This window comes from Epinephelus fuscoguttatus, linkage group LG20 (genome assembly GCF_011397635.1).
Source record: "Epinephelus fuscoguttatus linkage group LG20, E.fuscoguttatus.final_Chr_v1".
Taxonomy (NCBI): Eukaryota; Metazoa; Chordata; class Actinopteri; order Perciformes; family Serranidae; genus Epinephelus; species Epinephelus fuscoguttatus.
Genome location: NC_064771.1, coordinates 33,356,980 through 33,384,606, shown reverse-complemented (window position 1 = coordinate 33,384,606; position 27,627 = coordinate 33,356,980). Strand labels below are relative to the sequence as shown.

Here is a 27,627-nt window from a genome sequence, read left to right as displayed (position 1 = left end):
AAACAGTACTTCAGCAGAGTGTTTACTCACTATGTATGTGACCAGCAGCCATCTTGAATTTGTAAATCGGGGTTGATGCGCTTGCTCCGAGTTTCCGAGTTGGAAATCTGATCTCAGGGTGCGTTCGAGTTTAAACTTCTGACTGGGAACTGGGAATTTCCGACCTCGCACCATTAGATACAACAATACAGTTAAACATAGAGAAAAACAGTTTGAATGTAGCACAGAATTCATGTATAATTAAATATCTTTCTGTTATCATGGACACGTGAGGAGCATTATTGATGAGAATCTCGTCAAATCGCCCAAGCCTAGCTTGTGACCCTTCCGATTTATTGTGGAACCCCTTCTGTGGGGCCCCTACCTCCAGGTTGGGAACCACAATTGTCGACTTTATAGTGTACTTCCAACTTTGTGGCAACAGTTTTTGTCCCTTTCCTGTTTCAACATGATACTTTCGTTGTGCACAAAACCAGCTACACAAAGACATGCTTTCCAGAGTTTGGTGTTGAAGAACTTGACTGGCCTGCACAGAGATCTGAACTGAACTCCACTGAACACCTTTGAGATGAACTGAAACAGCAGCTGTGAGCCAGATCTGATCACCCAACATCAGAGTTCGACCCCAGTGATGCTTCACTCGTGGCTGAATGGAAGCAAATCCCTGCTGCCAGCTACAACATGTGGAAAGACTGGAAACATACTGTCAGCCATAGACAGTTAAGATCCTCATAGTCCAGTATAAGAAAGAAGGAACCTCCATTTAATCCCCCAGGACACAATAACTGAATTACATTCAGTCTCAGTGCAGCACACCACTGTGTTCTCTCCTCATTCACTGAACCTTCCCACTGGTCATAACATACTGTAACTGAAAGTCTCTCACTGTCTTCCGTGTCTCTTTGTTTTTCCACCATAACACCTTGACATATAAACTTGACTGGCAATATTTTTAACTTGCCTGTCAACCCCTCCATCCATCCATCCACCCACCCCTTCCCCCTCTCTCCCTCCATTGACGCCTGCGGTCCCTGGGGCCACGCTGTGCTTGCTGAAGCGCTGTGTTGTGAGCGAGTGCACTGCCCGCCATCAATATGGGTGAGTTACAGAGGTCGCCGGTTCAAACGCAGTTCACCGCTTCACGCCAACACTAGCTGTGCCTCTACCCGTGCAGACAGTGTGCTGGAGAGTCAGAGTGTGCGATGAGTGTATGTGTGTGTCATCGTACTGTATGTATTTGTTGGCTTGCGTGTTTACTCACTCAGCCATAGGACTGAGGGGTTCGATCACTGGCCTGGGCCGGATCAGCTGTATCACTGTGTGCAGCTCAGTCACTGAAAGGAAAATGTCACGCAACAATCAATACTGTGGTAGTAGTCATCTTGCTTGATCTTTCACTGAGTATCTCTTTGCACATCCATGTGACACATTGTGCGCTCCAAGACTACATCAATACTTTGTGGTGGTTTTTCCTCCTTTTTTGAAGCTTTGTGTCTCTGTGAGGTCATTTTGTGTCTCTTTGAGGTCATTTTGTGACTCTTTGAGGTCATTTTGTGTTTTTGAGATTATTTTGTGTCTCTTTGAGGTCATTTTGTGACTCTTTGAGGTCATTTTTTTTGACTCTGAGGTCATTTTGTGACTCTTTGAGATTATTTTCCATCTCTCTGAGGTCATTTTGTGATTCTTTGAGGTCATTTTGTGACTCTGAGGTAATTTTGTGTCTCTTTGAGGTCATTTTGTGTCTTTGAGATTATTTTCTGTCTGTTTGAGATCATTTTGATTCTTTGAGGTCATTTTGTGTCTCTTTGAGGTCTTTTTGTGTTTTTGAGATTATTTTGTGTCTCTTTGAGGTCATTTTGTGACTCTTTGAGGTCATTTTTTTTGACTCTGAGGTCATTTTGTGACTCTTTGAGATTATTTTCCATCTCTCTGAGGTCATTTTGTGATTCTTTGAGGTCATTTTGTGACTCTGAGGTAATTTTGTGTCTCTTTGAGGTCATTTTGTGTCTTTGAGATTATTTTCTGTCTGTTTGAGATCATTTTGATTCTTTGAGGTCATTTTGTGTCTCTTTGAGGTCATTTTGTGTCTCTGAGATTATTTTGTGTCTCTTTGAGGTCATTTTGTGACTCTTTGAGGTCATTTTGTGTATTTGAGATTATTTTCTGTCTCTTTGAGATCATTCTGTGTCTCTAAGGTCATTCTGTGTCGCTTTGAGGTCATTTTGTGAGTCTTTGAGGTCATTTTGTGTCTCTTTGAGGTCATTTTGTGTCTCTTTGAGATTATTTTGTGTCTCTTTGAGGTCATTTTGTGACTCTTTGAGGTCATTTTGTGTCTTTGAGATTATTTTCTGTCTCTTTAAGGTCATTTTGTGACTCTTTGAGGTCATTTTGTGTATTTGAGATTATTTTCTGTCTCTTTGAGATCATTCTGTGTCTCTAAGGTCATTCTGTGTCGCTTTGAGGTCATTTTGTGAGTCTTTGAGGTCATTTTGTGAGTCTTTGAGGTTATTTTGTGTCTCTGAGGTTATTTTGTGACTCTATGAGGTCATTTTGTGAGTCTTTGAGGTTATTTTGTGTCTCTTTGAGGTCATTTTGTGACTCTATGAGGTCATTTTGTGAGTCTTTGAGGTTATTTTGTGTCTCTTTGAGATCATTTTGTGACTCTGAGGTTATTTTGTGTCTCTTTGAGGTCATTTTGTGTCTCTTTGAGATCATTTTGTGACTCTGAAGTTATCTTGTGTCTCTTTGAGGTCATTTTGTGAGTCTTTGAGGTCATTTTGTGACTCTGAGGTTATTTTGTGTCTCTTTGCAGTTCTTTCACATGTCTTTGTGGTCTTTTTGTGTCTCCTTGTGGTCATTTTAAGTCCCTTCCTGGTTGGTACGTGTTAATCTGAGGGACATTTTACAGTTGAGGGCCAGGGGGCAGGGCTCGTACTTTGGACCCCTGGGCCTTTGCTGGTAGGCCCATCCAGTAATACATCCATGCATTTACAGAAGTTGTTTCCATATATTATCCAGCCACAATAAAATGATAACAGTAAAAAAGGTTAATCTCTTATTTTTTTGTCCTAATTTGCTCGACAAATAACAAAATTGTGCATCACAGCCAACATCTGGTAAAGAGTGAGACGTACAGTCTGCAGAGCCTCAGCTGGTTTAACCTGTGTTCTGTTCCTTCCTGCTCTCTGTTTTGATCTACACTGTGTTTTAATACAGACAAACTCACAATTAAGTTGTTCTCATTTACATATTTTCTTGTTTCTGTCGGTAGACAACTGAACCAGTGTACACCGATAATTTAAACACAGCTCATAGGCTCATGTCAACCAGGCCAATGATAACTCCTGTCAGTCAGTTAGATCAAATCAGTCAAATCACCATTTTATGATAATAATGTTTAGTGGTCAACTGATGCAGGTTTTTCAATGGCCAGTGCCGATATTCAGAGAGCAGGGCAGCTGATGGCTGATATAAATGCCACCATCATGTTGTTGTTGTTGTTGTTTTCTGATAAAATACAAATAGTCTAACAAATGAGACACAAAACTGCTGAACTTGAAGGTCCAGTGTGTAGGATTTAGGGAGATATTTTGGCATAGATTTAATGTAGTAAGTCTGTTTTCTTGAGTGTATAATCACCTGAAAATTCTGTTTTTGTTAGAATAACTTGTTTATATAGTGAGTGGGCCCTCATCTACAGAGATGGCCATGTTGCACCGCTGTGCTCCTACAGTAGCCCAGAGCGGACAAACCAAACACTGGCTCTAGGTTGGGACATTCATGTTTTTGTGTAATTCCTGTAGTTAGCAAACCCTCTGCAGTGAGTGCTGTTGGAAGGACACATATTTTTTACAATTAAACTGCTTTAATCAGGGTTTTTACCAGTTCAAATCAACTGGTCTGTTTGTTTTGGAGAGGAGAAGACCTCTGTGGATAATTCAGCTCCTAATAAAAACCTCCTGAACAATGAACATTGACGGAATTCTAACCAGAAGAAATTTCAGCTGGTTGCAATCTACAGATGCCACTAAATCCCCTAAATATAACACACTGTGTCTTTAATTGAACATTTAATTTGATACTGTTATTGTCTGCTTTCTATCTGTTTGGCAAATAAGACCACAACATTCAGAAGAGAAACACACTACTGGAACTTTATTTGATTAATGCACATTATTTCGACCTCAAATATCATGTTTATTTCTTCATATTTATATATTTATTTATTATTAAAAAAACAAATGTTTGAGATCAATAATTCCTCATCCGTCATGTTGGGTGGGGGGTCAGAAAGGCAGGGTGCCCCTTTGCCCCAAATATAATGGTCGAGACACTGAGATGCGTGCAGACATATTTTTTATCAGCCTCATGAGCACAGGCATCGACCAGTGCCAGTTATCTTAAAATGACAATCATCGGCCTGATTATTAGGCCGACCAGTTAACTGGGCTATCACTAATAATGTTACCTGACAAGATAATGCAAACACAGGTTAATGAAAACAGCTGTGGTTAAAATAAGTCATCACATGAGTAATCGGAAACAGAAAGTTGGCCTTTTAACTATTCTGGTACACAGCCCTCGACTGTGTTTTTCAAAAGCTCACTTTTCCTCACTCTGGGGACTTTTTTTTAAAGTCCAGTATGAAAAATACCAAAGCACCCATTTTAAAATTTACAGTTGTCAGTTAAGTATCTGAGAAGAGGTGAAGAAAACTTGGCTGTCAGAGTGGATTCTATATTATGGCTAAGTAAGGATGTTTTTTTGGTATCAGGACATCGTCTCAAAAATGAGAACACTTTTGGAATGACCAAGTATGGTTCATTATATATCTCTTTAATTTGAACATGCACAAATTCTCTCTTCTTTTTATTAAGTCCGTAGCAACAGTCCACTTTTACATGACCTCTGCCTTTTTCCATTTACAAGTGAATTCAGTGGACTTTGCTCCTGTGTGTGAGCACCCATAATGCAACAGGAAGGGCTTGTTCCTTCTTTTATTTACAATAAACGTTGAGACAAACACGTATATGTCTTGGCCAGAGTCTGCTGTGTTTGAAGTGAAGTAGGGCAAAGTTCTGTGGTTAATGTGGTTTATGTGGCCATCTAGTGGGCTGCTGAAACACTTCCCACATGGAAACTAAACATTGGATGGAAGATGTTTGTCTTTACCTGCTGATGACTTGCTGTGCATTACATATGTAGAAATCAATACACAAATACAGTTTTCCAACAACTATATACAGTAATAAGTATCAGGTAAAATAGATTTGAGTTAGTCTTAAAGTGAACACATGGACCGGAGGATCGTGTTATGAATAAGGCGTCGAGTTGAGCTGGGTCTGAGATCAAAGACGCAGAGGCGAAGCAGCAGAGGGAAACTTCCTCAATGACTGTGAGCATATTTAACTCCTACATGACTCTGGTTTTGTTTTTGTAATTAATCTGTTGGAAATGAACCCCACAGCTCCTGCATTAACACATTTGTAGTTGCTTTAAACTCTCGTCTTGTTCATTGTGGTTTCGTTTATGTGCTGCAGCTGTGATGTGATCCTCTCCCCTGAGGATAAATAAATCATCTATCCATCTTACAATCATTGACCTCTGAGTGATGCCACTACTTTCTGTCAGATTTACATAAATGTAGTCAGTGAGAAACCGCTCTTTTCAGTTTGCTATGTGTTGCTGATGTCAGAATGAGAAGAAGAAGCCCCTCATTTTCACTTTCTCTGCCCTGATTTTTCGGCACTTCTCTGTAGTTCAAACTCAATCCTATCACTGTCACTCTTATCCAGCACTGTCACACAGTGTTGGGGAGTAGTGAAGAACATGTGATTAAACTAGTAGTTAAACTACTTTTGCAGTAGCTTGCTGGTAGTTCAAGTACTTTCATATGTGTGCAGTAATTCAAGAAGTTAAATTAGTTTTTGTTCCATTTTTTTGTGTAGTTAAAGGTCCAGTGTGCATCTAGCGGTGAGGATTCTAACTTATGGTGAGACTTCCTTCAGTGTTCATTCATCAGGAGGTTTTTACTGGGAGCCAAGTTATCTGCAGAGGTGTCTTTCACTCAGAACAAATGAATCCGGTGTTTTAAACCGGTAAAAGCAATGAATAAAGTACTTTAATGTCATAAATTGGTACTTTTCTGATGCTGCTCGTTGAGGAGGGGCTTCTAACTGCGGTGGCTGAAAAAGCAGATGGCCTCATCTAGAACCGGTGTTTGGTTTGTCCTTTCTGGGCCTCTGTAAAAACATAGTGCAGCATCAGTGGCGCCGACTCCATAAACGAGGACCTGCTCCCTACGTAGCTATAAGTGACTCATTGCAAGGTAAGAAAAACACTGCGGTTTTATATTTTCAGGTATTCTTACACTATATAAAACATACTTATTATTTTATATTCCAATTATGCCAATATATCCCACTAAATCCAACACACTGGACCTTTAACTACTGACACTACAAACAAATTTGCGCCATGAATACGGAGGAATTTTTTGATTTTTATTTTCCAATTGCTTCTCTACTGTAATTGAACCCCTTTGACCACAGTTCCTCATAAGTGGCGATTATTCCTGTGTTATGACAAATGTTCAGAGAGGTTGTTGCATGCTATTTTGAAGCTACCTGGCTAACTGAGTAATCCTGCTTGTTGCAATCCCCCCTCATTTAGAAACACTGCGTACACACAAAACAAGGCCTGAAAGAGGCGTACGCCACTTCCCACGCAAAAGTTATTAACTGTAAAAAAGGACTTACGAACATTTTGGAGACAGAAAATTTAAGGGAGGTGGAAGCCTGATTGTAGAAATTGTCGAATATTTTTTGGCACCTGCCATTTTTGGCTTTTGTCTGTACGTACATTTTTAATATGGATCCTACGCATTGTTTTAAAAATGAGACCCGTGGACTCTAGTTTCTTGAGGGCGTGTGTCTGGCTGATGGAGGTCGTATACAAAACCAAAGCTGACATTTCTTGCACTGAAAAGTGGAGTGTATAATTTTACTTTTTCGGTTTATGTACGACCTGTGAACATGTTGGACATGTTGGCACTTCTGCGATAAACTCAATTAAATAACATTTTTGCTGGAATGTGACTTTTATTTTATTATATTCGGTTTAATTTTACATCACATGTGCATTGTCATGATATTCTTTGAACAAAGTAGTTTGAACTAGATTTAGTTCACCAAACTGAATTATTCCCTCGGGTTGCTTTGCTGTAGCTCAGTTTCTTCCAGTGTGAAACATTTGGTAGCTTGCATAGCTTTCACAGTATCTCCTTGTCACATTCAAACACGATCCATGTCTCAGCTGGAAAATGTCTGCTGCTCTACAACAACACTAGCTGGCGAAACGCTGTTAGTCAACATGACACATCACGGTTTAAAAGAAAAATAACAAAGTCAAGAGCCATGTCAATAATCCTGCGGTAAATTGCTGTTTGTGTCAACAGTGTGTGTAAACACTGATGGACCACAACACAGAAAGAGATGTTAACCTCATGTGTGTTTTTGTTCCATGTACAAACACAGTGTGACATTTTTCAATCACGACCTGAGTCACTCCTGTAAACAAACAAAAACAACAAAAGGCAGCATATTGGAAAAAATGTTGAATGTGTTGATGGTTTTATGCTGTTACTGCATGTGAGGCAAACAGTATGTTAAAGCATCATTTCTTTTCCATGGAAATTATGTTGATAACATGAGTCATTTTAATGTGAAATTGAATATGCACGTTTTCTACAACTTTAAAATAAGTACAAATATTCACAGCGTATCAAACAGTAACCTTATTGTTGCCAAAAGCTGCAGTTTAGAAGTGATGTGGTGAGGATTACTGGAAATACAGATATGACAAAAAAATGGTGACTTCTAAGAACTGTGTACCTTGTTTCTGTGTGTGTGTGATGCTTGCATGTTGGTGTGTATTTACAGTATCGTAGCAGCATGTGTGTGTGTGTGTGTGTGTGTGTGTGTGTGTGTGTGTGTGTGTGTGTCGGCACAGAGAAGTTGTTGTTTTTGATCAGCGCTGCTTTTCATGACTTATTGACAGACTTCGTGTGGTTTTTCTCTGTTAGTTCTCGCTGCGTAGCTTCTGCTGCCTGTGTAGCTGCTCATGTATTCTACCAGGGTTTGTGGTTTTGTGGCCCCGGATGGGTGGGTGCATTTTTCTTTTTCCTGATGTAGGCTATGCATTGAGGTTAGCGGCACACAGAGCTAAAGATGTAGGAACCTTACTTGGCGGCTGAGGGAGGGAGGCCATGATTTGAGGTAAACAAAATGAGCTTGACTTCACACAGAGTGGGCTGGGGGATATTCTTGTTTGTTTGTTTGTTTGTTTGTTTGTTTGTTTGTTTGGTCTGCTCTTTGATTACTTTATGTGTGCACCAAAGTTTTAAAAATGTTGGTTGTGTTCATGTTTACAACAGGAGCACTTCTGAAATGTGCAGATCAAACAAAAAAACAAAACAGTGAGTCAGAAATGTGACGTGAATATCCATCAAAATAGAAATTGTTTCTACACATTCATGATGACACAAGTCATTACTTATCGCCTTTTAATCGTCAATAAATACTTTATTTTTCTGCTCACTGAAGCACATTTGAATCAAGGCGCAGATAAAGTTTCAGTTATCAAATCCATCAAGTTTCAGTTATTAATTACAGAAAGTCGTGGGGCTGTTGATATAAATGTAGTGATTCATTAAAGTGAAACCAGGTTAGGCAGGTCATGAGATGGTACCTTTCATTTTAAAGCTGTAATCTGTCTGTTTTTGTTATATCAATATGTGTATGGAGATGTGAGGGAAACAGGAAAATAATCTTTTATTCAATAAATACACAACAACAGCAAACATATGAAGCAAACAGAGAATCATCTGCTGTGCTGTTATCTGGGTAATTTATGTGTTTAATGAGGCAGCTACAAAGACAAACTAAAGTTTAAACATCAACCACATCACTTATCTTCAGTGTGAGCTCAGAATCTGGCAAAGTGAAATGTACTTTATTGATGCAATAAGTTCTTTCAGATCTGAGACATTAAAATTAGCTGTTCACAAAAGTTTTGATTTGTGAGTGGCACCTGAGCGGCATCGATGGGTGGTGTTTTTGCAGCGACCTCGGCTCTCTCAGCAGCAGCAGCAGCAGCAGCAGCAGCGGCATCGAGCCCGGCTGACGGAAACTAATAACATGATTACTGCTCCTCAGGACTCTGCAGCCACAACAGCACACACACACACACACACACACACTCATGTCTATCACGTCTCTGTGTGTGTGAGTGAGTGGGGTGTGTGTGTGCACCAAACCTAATCTAAATGCCAACCTCTCTCTATCATCTGTCAAGTGGTGAGTGATGTTTGTTAATAACATAATATCAACATGTCGTTCTGAAGCTGAAGTGTGTGAATACATTTCAGGCCTCAATTTCACTTTAGGTGATTTCACATGCAAAAAAAAGTCATTAAAAATAGAGCTTGCATTCTGGACCAAGTGGGTGAGATATGCAAGTCCCTTCTGGCCAGAGTTTGTGGTGGTATTGGGTGAATCAGCTGTTCCCAAACCCTTTCCTGGACCCCTTCTATGTCATTGTATTGTATGGATATTACATATTATATTCAATGGATAACAATAACAGTACGGAACAGTACAATAAACCCAAACCGTGAGTGCAATAACTGCAGGAAATTTGTGTTACAAGAGCATTTTTAAGCAGATTATTACCTTTGAATATCAGAGATGAGTTCCCTTTCTGTATTCTCCTTCTCTACTTGACTCTTGGCCATTTTACTTTTAGCTCCTTGGTTGTTTAACTGCATACTTTCCTAATGCAAGACAGCGCTGTTTAGGGACTGTTCTTTACCTATCAGAGGATGGGAGGTGCCTAGCATGTGACTTTTTAATTTATTTTTTGTATTTTTTCACCGTCCTCCAAGCTACAGATATTTTTCCTTGAGCCTCCCTCAGTGACTGGCAGTAAATGCACGGCCTTCCATCGACCATAAATTAGTTGGTAGATTTTAAAAACGTACTCTTTGAACTTTTGAAAATTAAAAGTTGGAGACGAAATTCTGGAATTGAAAAAAAGCCTTGGTTTTCCACTCATGTCAAGCACGCTGGTTAGTTTGAGTGAAAGATTTATTTTTGTCCAAATTGTGAAAAAAAAGTGATTTTGATGAAATATGAAACTATTTCAAACTCAGATTTGGTTGTTTTTTTCTGATGGAAGGGCTTGTCCCCCATGCTGTGTTCAGGGACCATCGGAAAATTTCAAAATCTAACATTAATTTCTGTTTTTAAAGTTTCTGGCTGTGACAAACGGCGTGATTTTGGTGATTTTTTTTTTTAAAAAAGCGCCTGTTTTCTTTACTAATCTTTGGTAAAATAAATACAAAGTACACCCATTTAAAGTTGTATGCCCCTCCCCAAAGCCAAAGTAAAAGTCCCTCCTCAGTGCTTAAAAATTATTTGACATGCTTCTTCCTTTTTTGCACCACCCCCTCCCCCTCATAAGTAATGAACAGTCCCCTAGCACAGACTGAAGGCTGAAGTTTATATCACGAACAATAATCCAAACTCCAAAAACATCACTTTAACGCAATTTTCTTCACAGAAATGAATGAAACGCTGAGATATAAGCCTTCTGTGTGTATTTTTGAAAAGTTTTCTTGCACCCCTTAAACTTCAGAAGGCCTCACGACCCTCAGTGAAGCTTTGGCGACCCCCAGGTTGGAAACCAGTCGGATAGATGACCCTATAATGTTGTTTTATTCCAGCAAACCTCATTGACTGCTGTCCATTTTCTCTCAAGTCCCCCCCGACATATTTTTCATTACTCTTATGAGAGTGATAAAGTGTGTTCATAAGTTCTTATATTTTGAAAAAATTGGAATAGCAGTGTGTCATAAAAAATTCAGTCCAAATTTTAAGAATTTCAAAAAAATAGAGCGACTTTACTGCAAGAATTTGAAGCTCTCAATATTATTATTATTTTATTTTATTATTTTTAAACTAGTATGTTAAAATATGCAATATTCAAATCACACTGTGTAAACATAAAAAGGGCAGTGTTAGGTAAAGTTGTGGAATAAAGTCATCTTAAAATGTCACCTCTGCGCCCAAGCAGCTGAACCAAATGCTCCTTTCTTCTGCAGCAAGTCCAAGGATGCAGCACACAGACTGAACATATTTTAATTTATGCTTCTAAGCAATATTTATGCTTCTCAACGTGTTTCAGACGCATGCAAACTGAAGAAAACTCCTCTTGTAACTGCAGCATTTTGCTAAATGTTCACCCCGATCTGTGTTTTTTAATTCTCACCACACAAACTGTAACACCTGAAGTAGCATCTAGCTTCATGCACGTGCATCACAAGCTCTAACGTTCACAACAATAAAGAAAGAGGATGTGAGATGCAGCCGAGAGGAAGTGACATCATCACTTGAGCATAAAGAGGCCACTCGGCACGTGACTTCAGTGCATGTTCCAGTTTATTTATTAGAATATTTACAGACAGAGAGAGAAAGAAAAAGTGACTCTTTATATACCTCTGTTTGCTGCTCTCTTTTCTTTATCACACTCATAAAAGTTCTTGAATGCCAGCGGTGTTGTTCCACCACACAAAACCTCGTAGAGTCGACATTACTTCTCGTTAGTGTTGTGGAGAGTTCATTAGTGCTGAGGTCTTCATGTGCGCTTAGTGTTACCCAGGAGAACAACCTGACTCACGTAGGAGAGCTATACAGGAATGAAGAGGTTGTTTTTAACTGTTACTCTTTGTTGGACCTAGCTGTTTTCCTCCTGAGTAAATCTGAGGAAAATTTGAGTGAAATTTCATGATAAAGAAATCGTAATCTAACGCTGACAGATCTGGATTTGTCTCTCTGTTCATCTCCTGAGTTAACCAAGGAGACAGGTTGCTGTTAGGACACAACAATGAGGAAAAACAGATGAGGAAGAAAAGAAACATCTCAAATCTGAACTAGCGATTCTAATCTTAAGGTGACTGACCTCAGCACAGCGTCTGTACGTGTGAATGTGTCGAGCGTAAACATCGGTGCACGTCACATCTTGAGCTCTTAGGGGCCATGATCGCTCTGCCTCGCTGCTGCTGGCCAACAGGTTGTGGTTTGTGAGCATCCAAGCACCACTAACCACAATGCACCACCTCCCCACACACTGACATGAACGTGAAACACTAACTGTGTCCTCTGCTTCTCAAAATACAGGAAATAATTTGTTGTCTTTGGTTGTGAGTTGACGCAAGTCCTCTCTTTGAGTGATGGGGGAGTACATATTGTTTGTGAAATCTTTAACCACTGCACTTAAATGTTTCCAATTTGTGGTGAAGACACAGTTTGATCGTTGTGCTTCTTTCTGTCTTCTCTCAGTGATAAATCAGACTAGAAAAATATGCATCACACACTTTCTTTATAAGGACTGAAACCTTCAGAAAAACATTCATTTTTGATTTTTCCTCCAACCTAGTGCACTTCTAGTTCAGATCATTTAATGTCACATGTGACAAAGCCTGAAAGTGCACACTATTACACATCCCACAGCTTAAAATAAACTGATGTTTATCTGCAGGCTGCGACTGCCATTGGATATTAGTTGACTAGAGGACATACCACTACGTAGTGAGTAAAAGAGGAAAGGTGTAGGGTAGTACTTGTATATAACTCGCATATAATTCATACGTAGTGTGGTGGTGGCTAGGATTATATACTGATTTACAGACACTCCAATTTGAAGTTGTTGAGTAATAGAGTACACGTTGCATTAGCCTTACACACTTGCAAAATAACCTGTCTGTACACAACTTTAAATATTTTTTCTTTTTACATAGATGATATAGGAACATACATACAGTATAGAGTAATTGGGAGTCATTAAAGCCCTCTTCGGTTTAATGGTCAAGTATCTTCATACTGCCTTGAAGTTTTTATTGTACACCTCAGGATGAAGCTCTTTAAAGGATCATTCCAGTTTATGTCAGCTTGGTTCTATCGGTTACAATAATGACAGAGTTAATTGCTCAAATCTCTGAGTCTGACGGGGCAAAAACACAAACAGTCAGATGATCAGGCAGATTATAAATGAGCAAATTGTTTATCCAGATCAAAACCCCCATGAGGGGTCATTAAGACGGTTAATGGGGCAGGAAATAAGAAAAATTCTACATCATATAATTGTGTTTGTTTTTCAGATTGTTCTGAACTTCACCTCTTTTTCTTGTGAAATTCTGAGCCGTTTTCAGGGTTTCCCCCAGGACGTGGTTAGTAGAGGTGGTAGGTGCATTTCCCATTTGTGAAAACTCAAAGGTTTTTTTGTCACCCCAACATTGCAACACACTTTTCTTATAATTGCTGCAAAGTGAAAGTACGACGGGATCAATCGATGTCACCCGCTGAGCTGGATCAAACAAAACCTGATGCAGCTCATCTTGTGATCAATTCATAATACTGGGCTCACTCCGTACTACGCAGCCTCCGCTTATTTTATATTTCACAATAATGCAATCATTTCTTCTGATGTTAGTGGAGACGCACTTTATTTTAGGCGCCTCTACTGTAACACACTGTAACTCACTTTTTAGGGCTTCTAAAATGATTTAAAGGGTAGCTTTAGTATTTTTCAAACTGGACCCTTTTTTCTCATAATTTTGAATATAATTGACTCATCAGAACACCAGTTTTTGAAATTGGTCTGGTACTGAGCAGGACTTCGGCAGATGGCAGCGACAAAACAGGCTGCAATGTAAAAACATAGGGGCATTTGGCACCGTCAGGTTACGTCCACTTAAAGTGCTTGTTTTTCTTACTGACATGTTCAGATTATTACTTTAAGTGTCTGATATTATCTTGAAAATATCCCTACAGATATTTTGTTTAACCAAAAATAGCCCTGAAATTGCTTCGGCCAAAGCCACCAGATTTCATTTAAATAACAGTAATTTTATCACTGTTAAACATATGTCATTCAAGTCGACGGACACAAAATAAATCTTACAAAAAACATCTCGGCTTATCTTTCCCTTGTTCCAACAATCACCATCTTTGGTTTGGCTGGAATAAACTGCTTAATTTACCCAGGTAGATGTAAAAATATGCTGACTCTATAGACGCTAAACTTACAGCTTTTTAAAATGGAGTCTGGTGGGTATGCTGAAAGCAATTTTTGGGCTGTTTTTGGTTTGACAAAAAAGTTCTTGCTCTTGAATAAAAAATTCTATCTCTGTGGGGATCCTTTCCATAAGTTGTCAGACACTTAGAATAATAATTTGAGCCTGTCAGTGAGGACAACAAACACTTTTAGTGGAAGTAAATGGTGCATAAAGGTCACGAGTGGTTACATTGCAGCCTGCTTCGCCGCTACAGGCTGCTGTCTCACTCACTCAATCACTCAACATGGGAAAACAGGGTCCAGGCTAAAAATATGGAGGTTACCCTTTATATATGTAGCCTCTGCTTTTAAATACAGTAAGTGCAATAATTTCTTCTGATGTTAGTGGAGGCGTGCTTTGTTTCTGGTAAGGCAAGGCGCCTTTACCGTAATACACCCTTGGCTTTCTTTAGGGTATCTAAATGGACTAAAATGAAATGGGCAACAGGCCTCAACACCAGCATTTGAAATGGCAGAATTAAAGACTTTAAGTCATTCCAGCTGCCATGATTGTTGGTTTGGCAAAATAAATTTGTACCATTTTTTTTTTTTTTCAGCATCTTGAGTAAACATTGAGTGGTGAATTCTTATCATTTACCAGCAGCAAGTCATCATGACAATGCAGAACTTTTAGAGAACAGAAAGTTAGAGAATCCAAAATGGCAGAAGCTGTTGGCCTTGTTGCAACATTCACTTTTATAAAACTTTGTCTGTTGGAGTCAAACTGCCCTTACGAAAGACACGTGGTTAACAGGCTACGCGACAGGAGCTGACGGTGCAAATAACTCTTCTAAATAAACTTCGACAAAGCTAAGCTAATGAGCTAACAAGCTCTTGCTAACAGCTTGGAGCCAGTTATTTTCCGTTGACGACCAATGATGAACAATGAGTCGGGTAGCTACACTGTAGCATGTTAGCCGTTAGCTCGCCAAAAACAGCAATTAGCAACGGTTGCACTTTTCCAGAGTCATCGACAAGGTGAGTAGAGTATTATTGTAACCAATAGAACCAGTGTTCAAACCAACTAAAATGAGGTTCAAATGGTAATAAACCAGTTATCCTTTCATCTGATGTTCCTCGACCCCCATTTGAACGTTCTTTTTCTTTAAAACTTCACAGAAAAGTTGTCGCCTGGAGTGAAGCCTCCAGAGCTAGTAGGGGTTCAGTGTGTTGCTAAACATCAGTGGGGTAGGACTTAAAACCAGTGTCCTACATCATCTTGCCGCCACAATCACTGCCCTGTGTGCTCTGATCTACCACATTTCACCTCTTCGGTAACTTCAAACCAGTTTAAATGCATGGGTGGGTGAGTAGGGACGTCCCCTACATTAGAAACTGCACATGGAACTGAAAGCCTCAGATAAGCTGACATCAGTGTAACTTTGTTGGTTTTTTAGTTTTCCTTTTTTTTTTTTCAAAAAGAAGTTCAAGTCCCCACAAGCAGATCTCGAGTAAAGATTCCACTCGTGTTAAAAATTAAACCCATGTATCAAAAGAAGAGTATTGTCATTGCTGAAACCCTGCAGAGATAACTTTGCTGATTGGAGATGAAGTTTTCTGGTATCAGATCTCCGAGATAGAAATACAGTACACTTAAAAAGTCTGCCACTTTTTCCCCAAGAGCAGGTCACAAGTCTTGATCTCATGCAGCCAGCTGTGTGTCTTCTTTTTTTTTTTTGTTGGGTGGTCTGGGCAGTCGTGACATCAAACTGTTTTGAAGGTCAGATCTTTAGGAAGACCGAGGAGAATCCCAGTTGATAACTTCAAAGTCTTTTTACAGAAAAGTATCCCATGCGGCGGGATTTTGACCTTCGACTGCTCTATGTACAACAGTGTGCAAGCACGTGGGAGAAACACCAACATGAGACATGTGGTGCGTTAACTTCTGCAAAAATATATCTTCATATTTTTTGCCTTACAATATAAATAGTAAATTATACATGGAAAATATATATGGGGACTGAAACTGGATACATCGTATAGGCTATGCCAACTTAAAGTGCTAAGATACTTAGATTTTTGAACAAGCTGCAAGCATAAAGGTAAATTCTGACTAAAACTTTCCCTCCACTCGTAGAGAAGACGCATCAATACCAGTGCCCCGCCCTGCAGGGCATCATCATGACTCTGTTTGGGTTTCAAATACACTTTCACATTCATATTCTCCAGCTTGATTTGTTCGGAGATGAAATGTTAGACTGGAATGTTTTAGACTTTCCTAACTGCCGTGGAAATCTTGTTTCAGAGAAGTGAAAGCGAACTGGCCTCAAAACCCTGATCGACAGACAGAATTCCTTCACAGTGTCGCCCTCGCCTCACTTAATCAAAACCTTAAAATTCCCACTAATCAACGTGTATCTGTCAGATCATTTCAATAAGCCCGCTTCTACCAGTCCTCGGCGCTTCCTGCACAGAACCCTCTGCAGAATAAACTGTAGTGTTTGCGTGTGAGAACATTTCCAAGCAGGTGTACAGTGTTTAAAGCTAAGTGGTGAAAATATACTGTCAAAGAAAAGTCGCTTCAGATCTCCCTGATCATTTACTGACAACACTGAAACTAACTTTTCAACATGCAGAGCCCTCTGAACCTGCCAGCGTGCCTCTCGTACCTCGTCTTTGGCTTACTTTGCTAAATCAAAGTGTACTAACTGCACTGAAGCGAAAAACAAGACGATACCTGAAACTGTCTGAAACCGCACAACAAGACTCATAACAAAACAGCAGCGACCAGAGCCAGTAGTTATACAGGCAGCCGTCGTCAGGGCGATCAGTAAAGGACTCTGCATATGGACCACAGAAGTCCAGCACAGACCCGTGTTAAAGTACCTCCCAAATATAACAGGCCCCTCTGCGCCCATTTTGCATCCCTACCTATAGATTATCGCACATGGCTAACTGCTGATCCCACATTCTGACTTCCCATCCTGGCCAGGTCTGCCGATCCTCTTGCATAATCTATAAGAGGAGAGCGCAGATGTGTGCGGGCTGGTTGCCATGGCGATCAGATCTTGCTGTTCTCCAGGTGGGAGTCAATGTGCTTGATGAGGGCATCGTCAGGGTAACCGACGGGGAATATCAGCTGGCAGAGAGGGCAGCTCCGCATGTCGCTCTCCTCTGTCTCCATCCAGAGCTGCAGGGCAACACACACACACACACACGAACACACAGGTACACACACACACGTATAATTAGACAACAGGATAAATCACAAGCGGTCTCCAACTTCGCTGGGTTGTATTAGTCATTCTGTGGGAGGCAGCAAAATTACATTACTACTCGGTGAGTGATCACTTCACAGGGTTCTGCTGTGAAATGGATGATTTGTAGTAAATCCAGGTGGAAACTCTCATCCAAGCACTGATTCATCGGGTAATCCAGTTCAGTTTAGAGACAAGGTGACTAATTAGAGGAAGATTTTAACATCTTGGGGAATTATTTGCTTTCTTTTGATGAACGAGAGAAAAAGGAATTACCCTCCAGGAATTACCCTCAAGAATGTCTCATATGTATGTTTTCTGATCCATCAGCAAGACGACAATTAGTGAATACCCTCCAAAACTATGGAGGATTTCTAAAAAGAAACCATTGATATAAAATTAAAGGTAATTTCTAATTTGGCAAAGCCTAAAGTTAAAGTCTGACTACAACTCAAAACCAGCTTAATTAGACGTAGGTAAAGATTCTGGTTTGGGTTAAAATAGCACTTCAGTAAAAAACTTTTTGTCATATTTGCAGAAACTGTTGTTACATCCACACAGTAGTGCATGAAACAACATATTTTAGTGCACTGTTTAGCACAAGGTGGCGACTCTGCAGTGGGCTACTTATGATTATTTTGTACTTAAAGTAGAAGTCCGGTATTTTGCACTTTGAGCCCCATTTCTGGGTTGTTTATGATGAAATAGAGTGGCTAAAACCAAAATAGTGATGATTGCTCTTTTTCAGAGAATTTGACTTTCCCCTAGCCTGGAAATCCAGACCCAAATCTAGAAAGATTTAGGGCCTGGCCATGAGTAATGCAAATGGCCCAACTCGATGGGCGGAACCAAGCATGCATTTGTAAATATCACTGCACGCAATTGGATAACACAACGACCAATCAGAACAATACACGGGGTGACGTATACGCTTAGCTACCAGCGGAGCTAACTGGTAGATTAGACTCTTGCCGTATCCGGTCGGCAAAACAGCAAAAACGTCCTTCTTGCAAAGGAAAGATTCGAGCGCTGTCTTCTGTTCCTCTTTTAGAGAAAAAGCCAAGTCTAACTCGTTCATTGTAGCGGCCAAAGCCGTTTCAAACAACTGGTGTTCATCCGTAGCCATCTTGCAATGTTTACTGACTGATTCTGGACTTCGTAGTCGCAGCGCTGTCGTCATCTGTTTAGCTCGCCTCTGACCCGCCTATATCAGATACACTGATGTGATTGGTGCAGCTCGGCTCCAACAGCATGGGTAATGAGCATCATTACTGATTGCCAGAGTGACTCGCTGAGCAAATTCAAATTGTGCTCTCACGAGAACTCTGGATTTCCAGGGTAGCTTTCCTCTGCCCTAAACGTTGGTTTTCAAAGCCATGAAACTCAACGAGTGGTCAGTGGTGTTCGTTGACGTTCTGACATAAAAATCGTAGCAAACTGTGGTTTACATCTGTGTTTTCGCTCTTCATCTTGATTGTGGAACTATTTTTTCAGCTGCCTCACACCCGTGTGTAAACTTCCGCTTGATCGTTCGTTTGACCCTGAAGCATTACACACTCCAGCCCACTTCATGGCGATAATGCTCCTTTACATAGGTGTAGCCAACCGGCAGGAAACCATTGCAATGTAATGGGACACAGAGAAGACGCAGAAGAAGAAGGTTGGTGTTGTGTTCAAAGGCATCGCACTGTGAAGGTTGTTTACAAGCGAGTAATCCATTGAACAGTTGTTTAAACTTATTACAAACTTTATTGTTCGTTCTCGTTCTTCCTCCAGGAGCGCACACAGCACTGTCGAGTCGGCACTTTTGCTGAGCTACGGATAATGAGGCTTCTATAGAAAGTCAATGGATTACACAAAATGTCAAATAAATCATCACGGAAACCACAGTTTGCTACTTTTGCTGCTTTTATGTCAGAACATCAACGAACACCACTGACCACTCTGTGAGTTTCATGGCTTTGAAAACCAACTCTAGGGTGGGTTTAGGACAGGTTCACACATGGCCATAGGCAGCAGTGTTAAGCCAGGTAAGACAAATTCTCCGAAAAGGAGCAATCGTCACTATATTGGTCTTAACCACTCTATTTCATCATAAACAACCCAGAAATGGGGCTCAAAGTGCAAAATACCGGACTTCTCCTTTAAACGTTGCAGTGTTGGCGGTGAAAGCAAAGAAATCGGTGCACTTGAGACTTTTTCTGGTTTGGATTTGGAATCAAAAGCTAGCCTAGCGAGAGAGACTCCACCGCTACCTAGCTATTTAGGGTCACCAAAATTTAGGAGAAGGCACCAGGCCATAAATGTATGACGCATGTTTTACGACTGGAAAATGTCAGAATCACTTTAGGCCTACAGCAATGAAAAATTAAAATTAAACTGATAAAAAAATAACTGTTACACTGGAGAGGGGCTAAAGAGCCGCAGGTTGCCTACCCCTGAATGACAGCTTTAAGGTTAGGGAACCTTCATCAGTTTGATTTAAAGAAAGTCAAACATCCTATTGACCTATCGACCCACCTCGGCCTCATCTATTTGCAGATTTTGTGCCTTTACAATATTGTCACACTACTTCCTCCTTTGCAACCAATGAACAAGCGTCACATTTCCAAATATCCACTAAAGGGCTTTGACGCTTGAACGTAAACATATGTCGTTACTGGCATTTGCTGAAAGACAGTTTTTCTTGTGACGATAGTCGGGCTCATAGCTTGACTGAAAGCAGTTAAAGCAACAAGCCTGGCCTACTAACATTGTTTAAATCACACGCATCTTCTTAGTTTAATGGGATACTTTGCTGACTTTCAACCAGCTTTGTATCATAACTGTGTGTAAATGAACTGTGGTAAACTGCCCTCCAACTTACCAGCACCCAGATCTCCCTGCTCATTTGCCAGTTGCTTGACTTACAGATTGTGCTTCCTCTTTTTTATACTTTTTCCTCTGTTTCCTCTGATCATATAGCACCAATTTCAAAAGTATTTCTGTCTCTTTACTGCATAGACACCCTAGTTTTATGAAAATACCACCCTTCCTGCAGTGAAATACTTTAGTTGGTGTTTATCTGTTGACGGACAAATATCCTGTACTTCAGTGTGTCACCTCTGGCTTTAGCGTGGGTTGTGAGAATTGGGTGGTAAGTACAGGTTTTGGTTTTGGTCTCCGTTCAGGCACGATGTTTTCAAACCTTACTTGGAAGACGCTGTATTTTTACCCAACTGTTGATTGCCAAGAAGTCCTTCCAACACGCACCGACTCACTCTAAAACCACAAAAGCTGTTTTTTTGTTCATGTTCTGCACAGGTTAAACAAACATGATAGCATATCTTACTCGGACAGCTTTAGAGATGTTCGTCTCATATTTTCACTTTGGACAGTTATTTCCCTTTTCTGCTAAGATAGGTTAAACTCATCATGACTGCAGCTCTGTACTTGACACACAGATATTAGACTGATATCAGGCTTCTCACCATGAAAGCAAATAACTGTATTTCTGTTGCACAATTATTTTAAAGGAAGTAGAAAGAGACACAGTAAAGATAAAGGCCTTTGGACGATTGTGACATTCAGTGTGAAAACTATTTTCTGTGACCCAGCTCAGCACTTCCGCAATTGCGACAAAGTGACACTTTTAAACATGTTTCACAAACAACTTCATTATTTCAAAATCTCTCAAACGTGTACTCTTTAGATGTAATCAAGTTTTACGCTCTGCTTGGACTCACGTTGATTGAAGGCCAGGACTGAGCGTGCTCTGCTGACATGTACCCCGGCTGTGGGTGGCAGGTGAGGGTGTTCGACCTCTGAGGGATGGGGAAGACTGAGCAGGACGCCGGACCTCTCATGACGCCACTGGGCACCGCAGAGGAGAGCACGCCGAGCGTCCGCGGTGGGCTGATGGGATGCGGGCAGGTCCACTCCTCCTCATCCTCAGAGGACTGTGGGGGCTGGGGGGCCGGTGTGGAAGGAGGAGGGGGCTCAAAATGCAGGTGTGCCACCTCAGACAGTGGGAATGGCATCTCTCTGGAGTGGCGCATGGAGCTCTCCCCGTGGCCCCCGTCTCCTGCACCACCTTGATGTGGAGACGGGGAGCTTCTGTGCTGCAGTCCACCGTGAGGAGAGCCCACGTGTTGGGGCTGCTGTTTTGCGTAGCCCTCAATGTAGGGCCGGGGCTTAGGCAGGGTGGAGACAGGGTCCAGGGAGAAGCGTGGCGGGCACTGGTAAGCAGAGGGGTCGGCAACCTCGGAGTAACTGCGACGGCCCTGGAAGCTGGCCCTCAGGTGCTGGCTGGGTGGCCGGCAGGAGTAAGAGGCCGGTCCATCGTTGACGTCAAGCAGGGGGGAGCGGCGGTGCATGTCCGGGGAGAGGCGCTGCAGCACTGGGGAGCGTCTCTGTTGGATTGGGGAGTGGTGCGGCGGAGGTGGGACTGGAGAATGGCGCTGTGAGATGGGCGAGTGGCGCTGAGATACTGGAGAGTGGCGCTGGTGGTGGATGGGAGAGTGACGCTGGACTGAAAGAAGACACACAAAAAAACCCACACATTTGAAAACCTGTTACTATAGGCCAGGGGTTCTCAAACTTATGTGACTTGTGGATCCAAATTATTATTCATTTATTCATTTTCCTTAACCGCTTATCCTGTTGGGGGTCACAGGGGTGGTGGAGCCTATCCCAGCTGACATTGGGCAAAAGGCGGGGTACACCCTGGACAGGTCACCAGACTATCACAGGGCTGACACATAGAGATTCACACCTACGGACAATTTAGAGTCACCAATTAACCTGCATGTCTTTAGATTGTGGGAGGAAGCTGGAGTACCTGGAGGAAACCCACGCTGACATGTAGACTCTGAACAGAAGGACTCTTCCACCCTGGGGTTTGAACTAGGAACCCTCTTGCTGTGAGGCGACAATGCTAACCACCAAATCCAAATTTAATTAATTCAAATTCATACTCCCTGACCACTCGTTTCAGAGCTTTTACTGGTACATAACAATTTTGCTTCAAGAAATGATCTTTTTTTCTGTCACTGTATCCTAGAGAATTTTAGCTTGCTAACAGAAACACATTCAATACACACACCTGATAATGTGTCATGATTGATGGCGTTATATGTAAACATAGCTGGTCAAAATCCTGGGATTTCGAGATTACATTTTCATGGATGGAAGTCATGGAATCAGTAAAAAGTTTTGGGAAAGTCATGGAAATTTGTTGTCACGTTTTGTTTACCATCATGTGCTTTTCTTAATTCTCTCCCTGCGTTCTGTCTCTCAATTTATGTAAGCCAGCTAACTGAGAGTATGTTTGAAGAGTTTGAAAACGCCGGGCAAGTGGGGCAAGAAAATTTTGTTTTTTAATCATGGTCCTTAAGAAGACAGAGAAAAGTTTTGAATTTTGTCAATGAAAATGTGGAGGAGCCGTGTAAGAATCACTGCTTTACACCAAAGCCACTCTCGTGCATACCTTTTGTGTATTTTTGGGCTGGTCATCGTGGTTTAGACTGAGGAAAATTTTAAAAGGCTCGTTTGAGATGAGTCAGGCCTGCACAGAATTATCAGGGATTGCATGCTGGAAAGATTTGTGTCCGACTTGATCCTAACTTGCTCTGACGTCATGTTAATTGGGCTAAGGTAACCTTGTGAGAAGGAGGCAGCTTCAGTTTGTAGACCCAGGTACTGCAGTTGCTCTCCGCTGACTGCAAAACCCAGGGCATGATGGGAAACACCTGAATAAGTAATTTTAATATTTAACATTAAACTGTAGGCTTTAATGCTGAAAGCAGCGATGGAGTGCTGCTATGCAATGACTATGGGAAGCCGTTCGGCTGCTCTGAGCTACAACGATTTGATTCTGCGACGAAGTGCGGCCAGACTAAATGTTGGGGATAACTTAAAGCAGTGAATTGCTGCCAGTGATTACCCACAGCCGGTAAGTAAACATGAGCCTGCGACTCCTGTGACATGCTGCTTCTATGTTACAAAGAATTTCTTCCTGTGCCTGAAACACAACAAAGTGCCTCCCAGCTGTAGAAACATTCGATAAGGTGTCTACATACTTTTGGCCATGCTGTGCAATAGAAGGAGAGACATCGACAACAGTTTTGTACCAAAACAGCCAGTTATATCTGTCGCTATTCTAAGTGCAAGCAGCAGAAAATGTCACTTCTATTCTGCGTAAATATGATACTGATGTTCCTTTTTTTCATAACAAATTAAAGCTTATTGCAGGTGCTATATGAAGATGTCCAGTAAATAGAGATGCACATAATGTTCCGCTTTGTATTCATAAAAAGATTAAGATCTGTGCAGTTGTACAGTTTCATGTAATTACAAGATACGTTGATGAGTCAGTCGCCCCTGCACTCACCGCTTCAGCTTCACTTCCCATATCAAAGAGGAAACATCATTTATGGCCGGTTGGTTGAGGTGTTAAGAGGGAGGCGGTGTTTGTGCTCTGAGGCTCTCTGTGAGCCTCTGACTGAGGTGGAAACAGTCAAATGGGACTCTTCAGCTCACACTCACTCTTACACTGTAACACCCCGGAGAATGTTTTCATGGCGCCACACAAATTCCCACCTCTGTGATTATTTCAACGTCTCATGAAAAATATTTGTTTAGTTGTTAAAGATAGCCAAGAGGCAATCACATCACTCGCACGATGCTGTAACTAATTAAGCAGAAGTGCCATTCAAGTCACATTTTCTACATTAATGTGACAAAACACGGCATTGGGGAAAAGTCAAATGCAGTTTGGGGTTTTCTGTGTTCTCCCCGCTGTTAGCTGCGTTAAAACCTTCAGGTAGTCACTGATTTACGCAATATAATTTTCCAGTTTGTGCCACATACACCTTAGTAAAGGCTTTGCATGTGGGTGCCTTTTGGTTTGTGGTGCATAGTAGGTGCATGGTTGTGAGACATTAGCTATGTGTGTGATTGTGTGTGCAACAAAGGAAAGGTGTTGCTGCTGTTTAACACTTGTAAGTTGTACTCTACAACGTGCCTGCCAGTTTCTGTTTACTTTTAGGTGAGAAAAACCGAAGGAACAAATCACAACCAGAAGTTCTTTTATGTGTCATGGGCACTGCACAGGAAAACGTGTCGATACCAACAGTAATGTGTTCATAGTATTTTATTTTAATGATACTTAATTTGAAAACAATCAGCTTCTAACAAAAAAGAAAATCAAATTCTATTTAGAAAGTTACAAAATATTATGTATTGATTTGGTTGTCAGCTCAACTTGTCCTCCAGCAAGTATCTCAGTGGTGGGATGAAACCAGAGCTTAAATACAAATCTGAAATACTCTCTCTTTACTTGAGTATTTAAATGTCATGCTACCTTATTGTACTATATTTACAATATTATTCCACTGCATTTATTATGCTTTTCTTAAAATAAAGATTTTACACACACAATATATGATGATCTTATAAAACATGTTACATTGTTCTAGATTTAACTACCCAACAGTGTAAAGGAGTTTAAATTTTACCAACTACTGCTCTACAACTAATTTAGACAGTCGTGATTGAATTAAATAATATAATAGTATAAAACTCACAGATGTTTTTTTTCCAACATTGAGTACTTTTAATAATCTTGTATACTTTCTCTCAGGAAGTTGGGAAGGGAGCATGTTTGGGCCTAAAATACCAGGTTTGAGATGCACAATTCTAGCTACAAGTATTGTCTCAGTAAAATACAACTGCTTTTTGTGCTGCCATCCCAGCAGGAAAAGCAGCAATGTCTCGGTAAAAAACAACCGCTTTTTGTGCCACTTTAGCAAGAAGAAAAGCAGTGGTGTCTCAGTAAATACCCAACTTTTTGTGCTACTATTGCTGCAGGAGAAGCAACAATGTCTCATTACAAAACAACCCCTTTTTGTGCTAGTATTGCAGCTGGAAAAGCAGCGATGTCTCTGTAAAAACAAATCGCTTTTTGTGCCACTATCCCAGCAAGAAAAGCAGTGATCTCTCAGTTAAAAAAACTGCTATTCTTGCCACTATTTCAGCAGAAAAAGCAGTGATGTCTTAGTAAAAAACAAACCGCTTTTTGTGCCACTATTGTGGCAGAAAAAAAAAAGTCTCCGTAAAAAGCAATGGCTTTTCTTGCCACTATTTCAGCAGGAAAAGCAGCAGCGTATCTGTAAAAAAAACAACCACTTTTTGTGCCTATCTGCTGCTGGAAACACAGCAATGACTCGCTAAATCACAGCCTGTTTTGTTGTTCATTGGTCTCAAACTGTCGCCTGCAGTAAGACACACCTAGTGTTGCCATCCACCATCCCTTCCACCTCTAGATGACAAAATTAGTTCATACGCCACATCACTATAGAGATGTTGATATGATATGCAGGCAGCGTACAAATGTATACCAACATTTTCTTCTGGTGACTGCGCTGAGGACTGTCTTGTGATTAAGTATTTTTACAGTGTGGCATGTACTTTTACTCAAGTAATAATAATAATAATTCCTCCCCGGCTGAGGGACTGTTTGGTGAGTCAGGATTTCCACATTTGTTAATGTGCAGTATTTTACATGCTTACCTGGACTCGCCTGCTCCTGTGACGCCTTCCTCAGGATCTCCGTCTGCTTGGAGCTCAGTGCTTGGAGGCGTCCCAGTTCCTCTGTTAACTCTGTGTAGGCCAGAGCCAAATTCACCCTGGAGGAAGGAAGGCAATTATGTCATTATCATAATCATTGTCATTACAGAATATTACAGTGTCAGTGGACTGTTAGTGTACTACAACTGCAATCTCTGTTTAATCACCAAAAATGTATACCGTGGATGGAAGTTAATTAAAGTTTCAATATTGTTAAGATGTCTGAAACGGCATCACAAATCCACGCTGATCTCTATCTCCTCTTTAAACTGAAGACGCTCTGCAGCGCTGACACAGCCTCACAAATCAGGCCGGCTCATTGAGAGGCTTATAGGCTTGTATTTTTAGATTGCATGTCACAGCGCATAATTTGAAGTGCATAAAATCACACCATTTCATGCAAGATGTGACATGGCTCTCTCTCTCTCTCTCTCAGGGGCCTCGCTGACGGAGCAACTCTATTTCAAGAACCATAAACAAGCGCGGGTGGCTTACATGCCTCTGTGTCTTTTAACCATGGCAACAAGCTGACTTTGAGTCAACTCATTAGCTGGAAACCGATCTGAGTCCCCACAATATGAATTACTGTCAAACAAGCTTTACACAAGTAGATATAAGGACTCATCAGTGTGTATCATTAAGAATCTATGTGATGGCTCAGATGGGATATAAAGTGACATTTACTGAGTGTGGTTAGAAGCACAGAGTCTTAGATTTGTATGTTGGCTGAGGATTTTGTTCAGACAGAGAAAAGCAACTACAGTAGTTAGTCACTGCTGGTGCCAGCCCCCCTCAAATCTGATAACGCACAGCTTATCTCAAATGTCTAACCAAGTTTTTATAAACTCCCCAGTCTTGATCTGAAATTCACTCATTCCAGCACTGACAGCGGTAGATTAGCACCGTAACTGCAAGACTGGCAAAACGTGAAACCCTGAAATCTAACTTGAAATCTGTAAAGATAATCAGCTTATCCTGCCAGCGTGAGTCATTTTCTTGTATCCAGACCAGCATCTGAAAGGTTTGATTAGTTTCATAAATGCAATAACAAATGTGAAGCTGTTAGAGAGCTGGGAACAACTTCAACAGGATATTAGATCTGCATCAACTTTCACTCGCATATTTAAATCCAAGCTAAAAAACATTTATGTTTTGCACCAAATCTGAAACGCTCATCATGAAGCATCTTGCTCTCTTATCCTGTATTTATGTCTCTGTTCGTAGTGTTTTAATTTTCATTAATTTTATGCAGTTTTTTCTTTCTTTCAAAAGTCTTTAAACTCAGGTCCTACAGGGGGAATTTCCCCTCTTTTCAAAATCCTGTTTGTGACATCCACCCCTACTGTTTGGCCAACTGTCAGATTCTGGCTTTAAATGTGACGTCAGCTGCTGATTTTGCTCTGATTAGTGTTGCACGGTATACCAGTACTAAAATAGTACCGCGGTACTAGAGTATTCCAAACGGTACTATACTGCATTTGGAAAATACCGGTAGTTTGAAATTGATTCAATTCATTAATTTAGTTAATTTATTTTACTCATTTATGCACACAAACGCCTTTCTTGTTCCTATTGGAGCACAAGTGGTGTGTATGACAACACCTGTATCAACATTCGCAGCTGGCGCACGTGAAAAAAGACAAGAGAAAGT

General features: G+C 40.9%; 1 protein-coding gene across 1 annotated transcript in view; it reads right to left on the bottom strand.

The window, feature by feature from the left end:
* Positions 1-11,076: 11,076 nt before the first annotated feature.
* Positions 11,077-27,627, bottom strand: part of tbkbp1 (TBK1 binding protein 1) — a 105,413-nt gene continuing 88,862 nt past the window's right edge. Inside the window, exons 8-10 of the mRNA XM_049563830.1 lie at positions 25,920-26,035; positions 21,095-21,879; positions 11,077-17,302 (exon numbers count right to left, since the gene is read on the bottom strand). Of these exons, the coding sequence (XP_049419787.1) occupies positions 17,174-17,302; positions 21,095-21,879; positions 25,920-26,035 (1,030 nt within the window). The 3' untranslated portion in view covers positions 11,077-17,173. The remainder of the gene's footprint in view (positions 17,303-21,094; positions 21,880-25,919; positions 26,036-27,627) is intronic.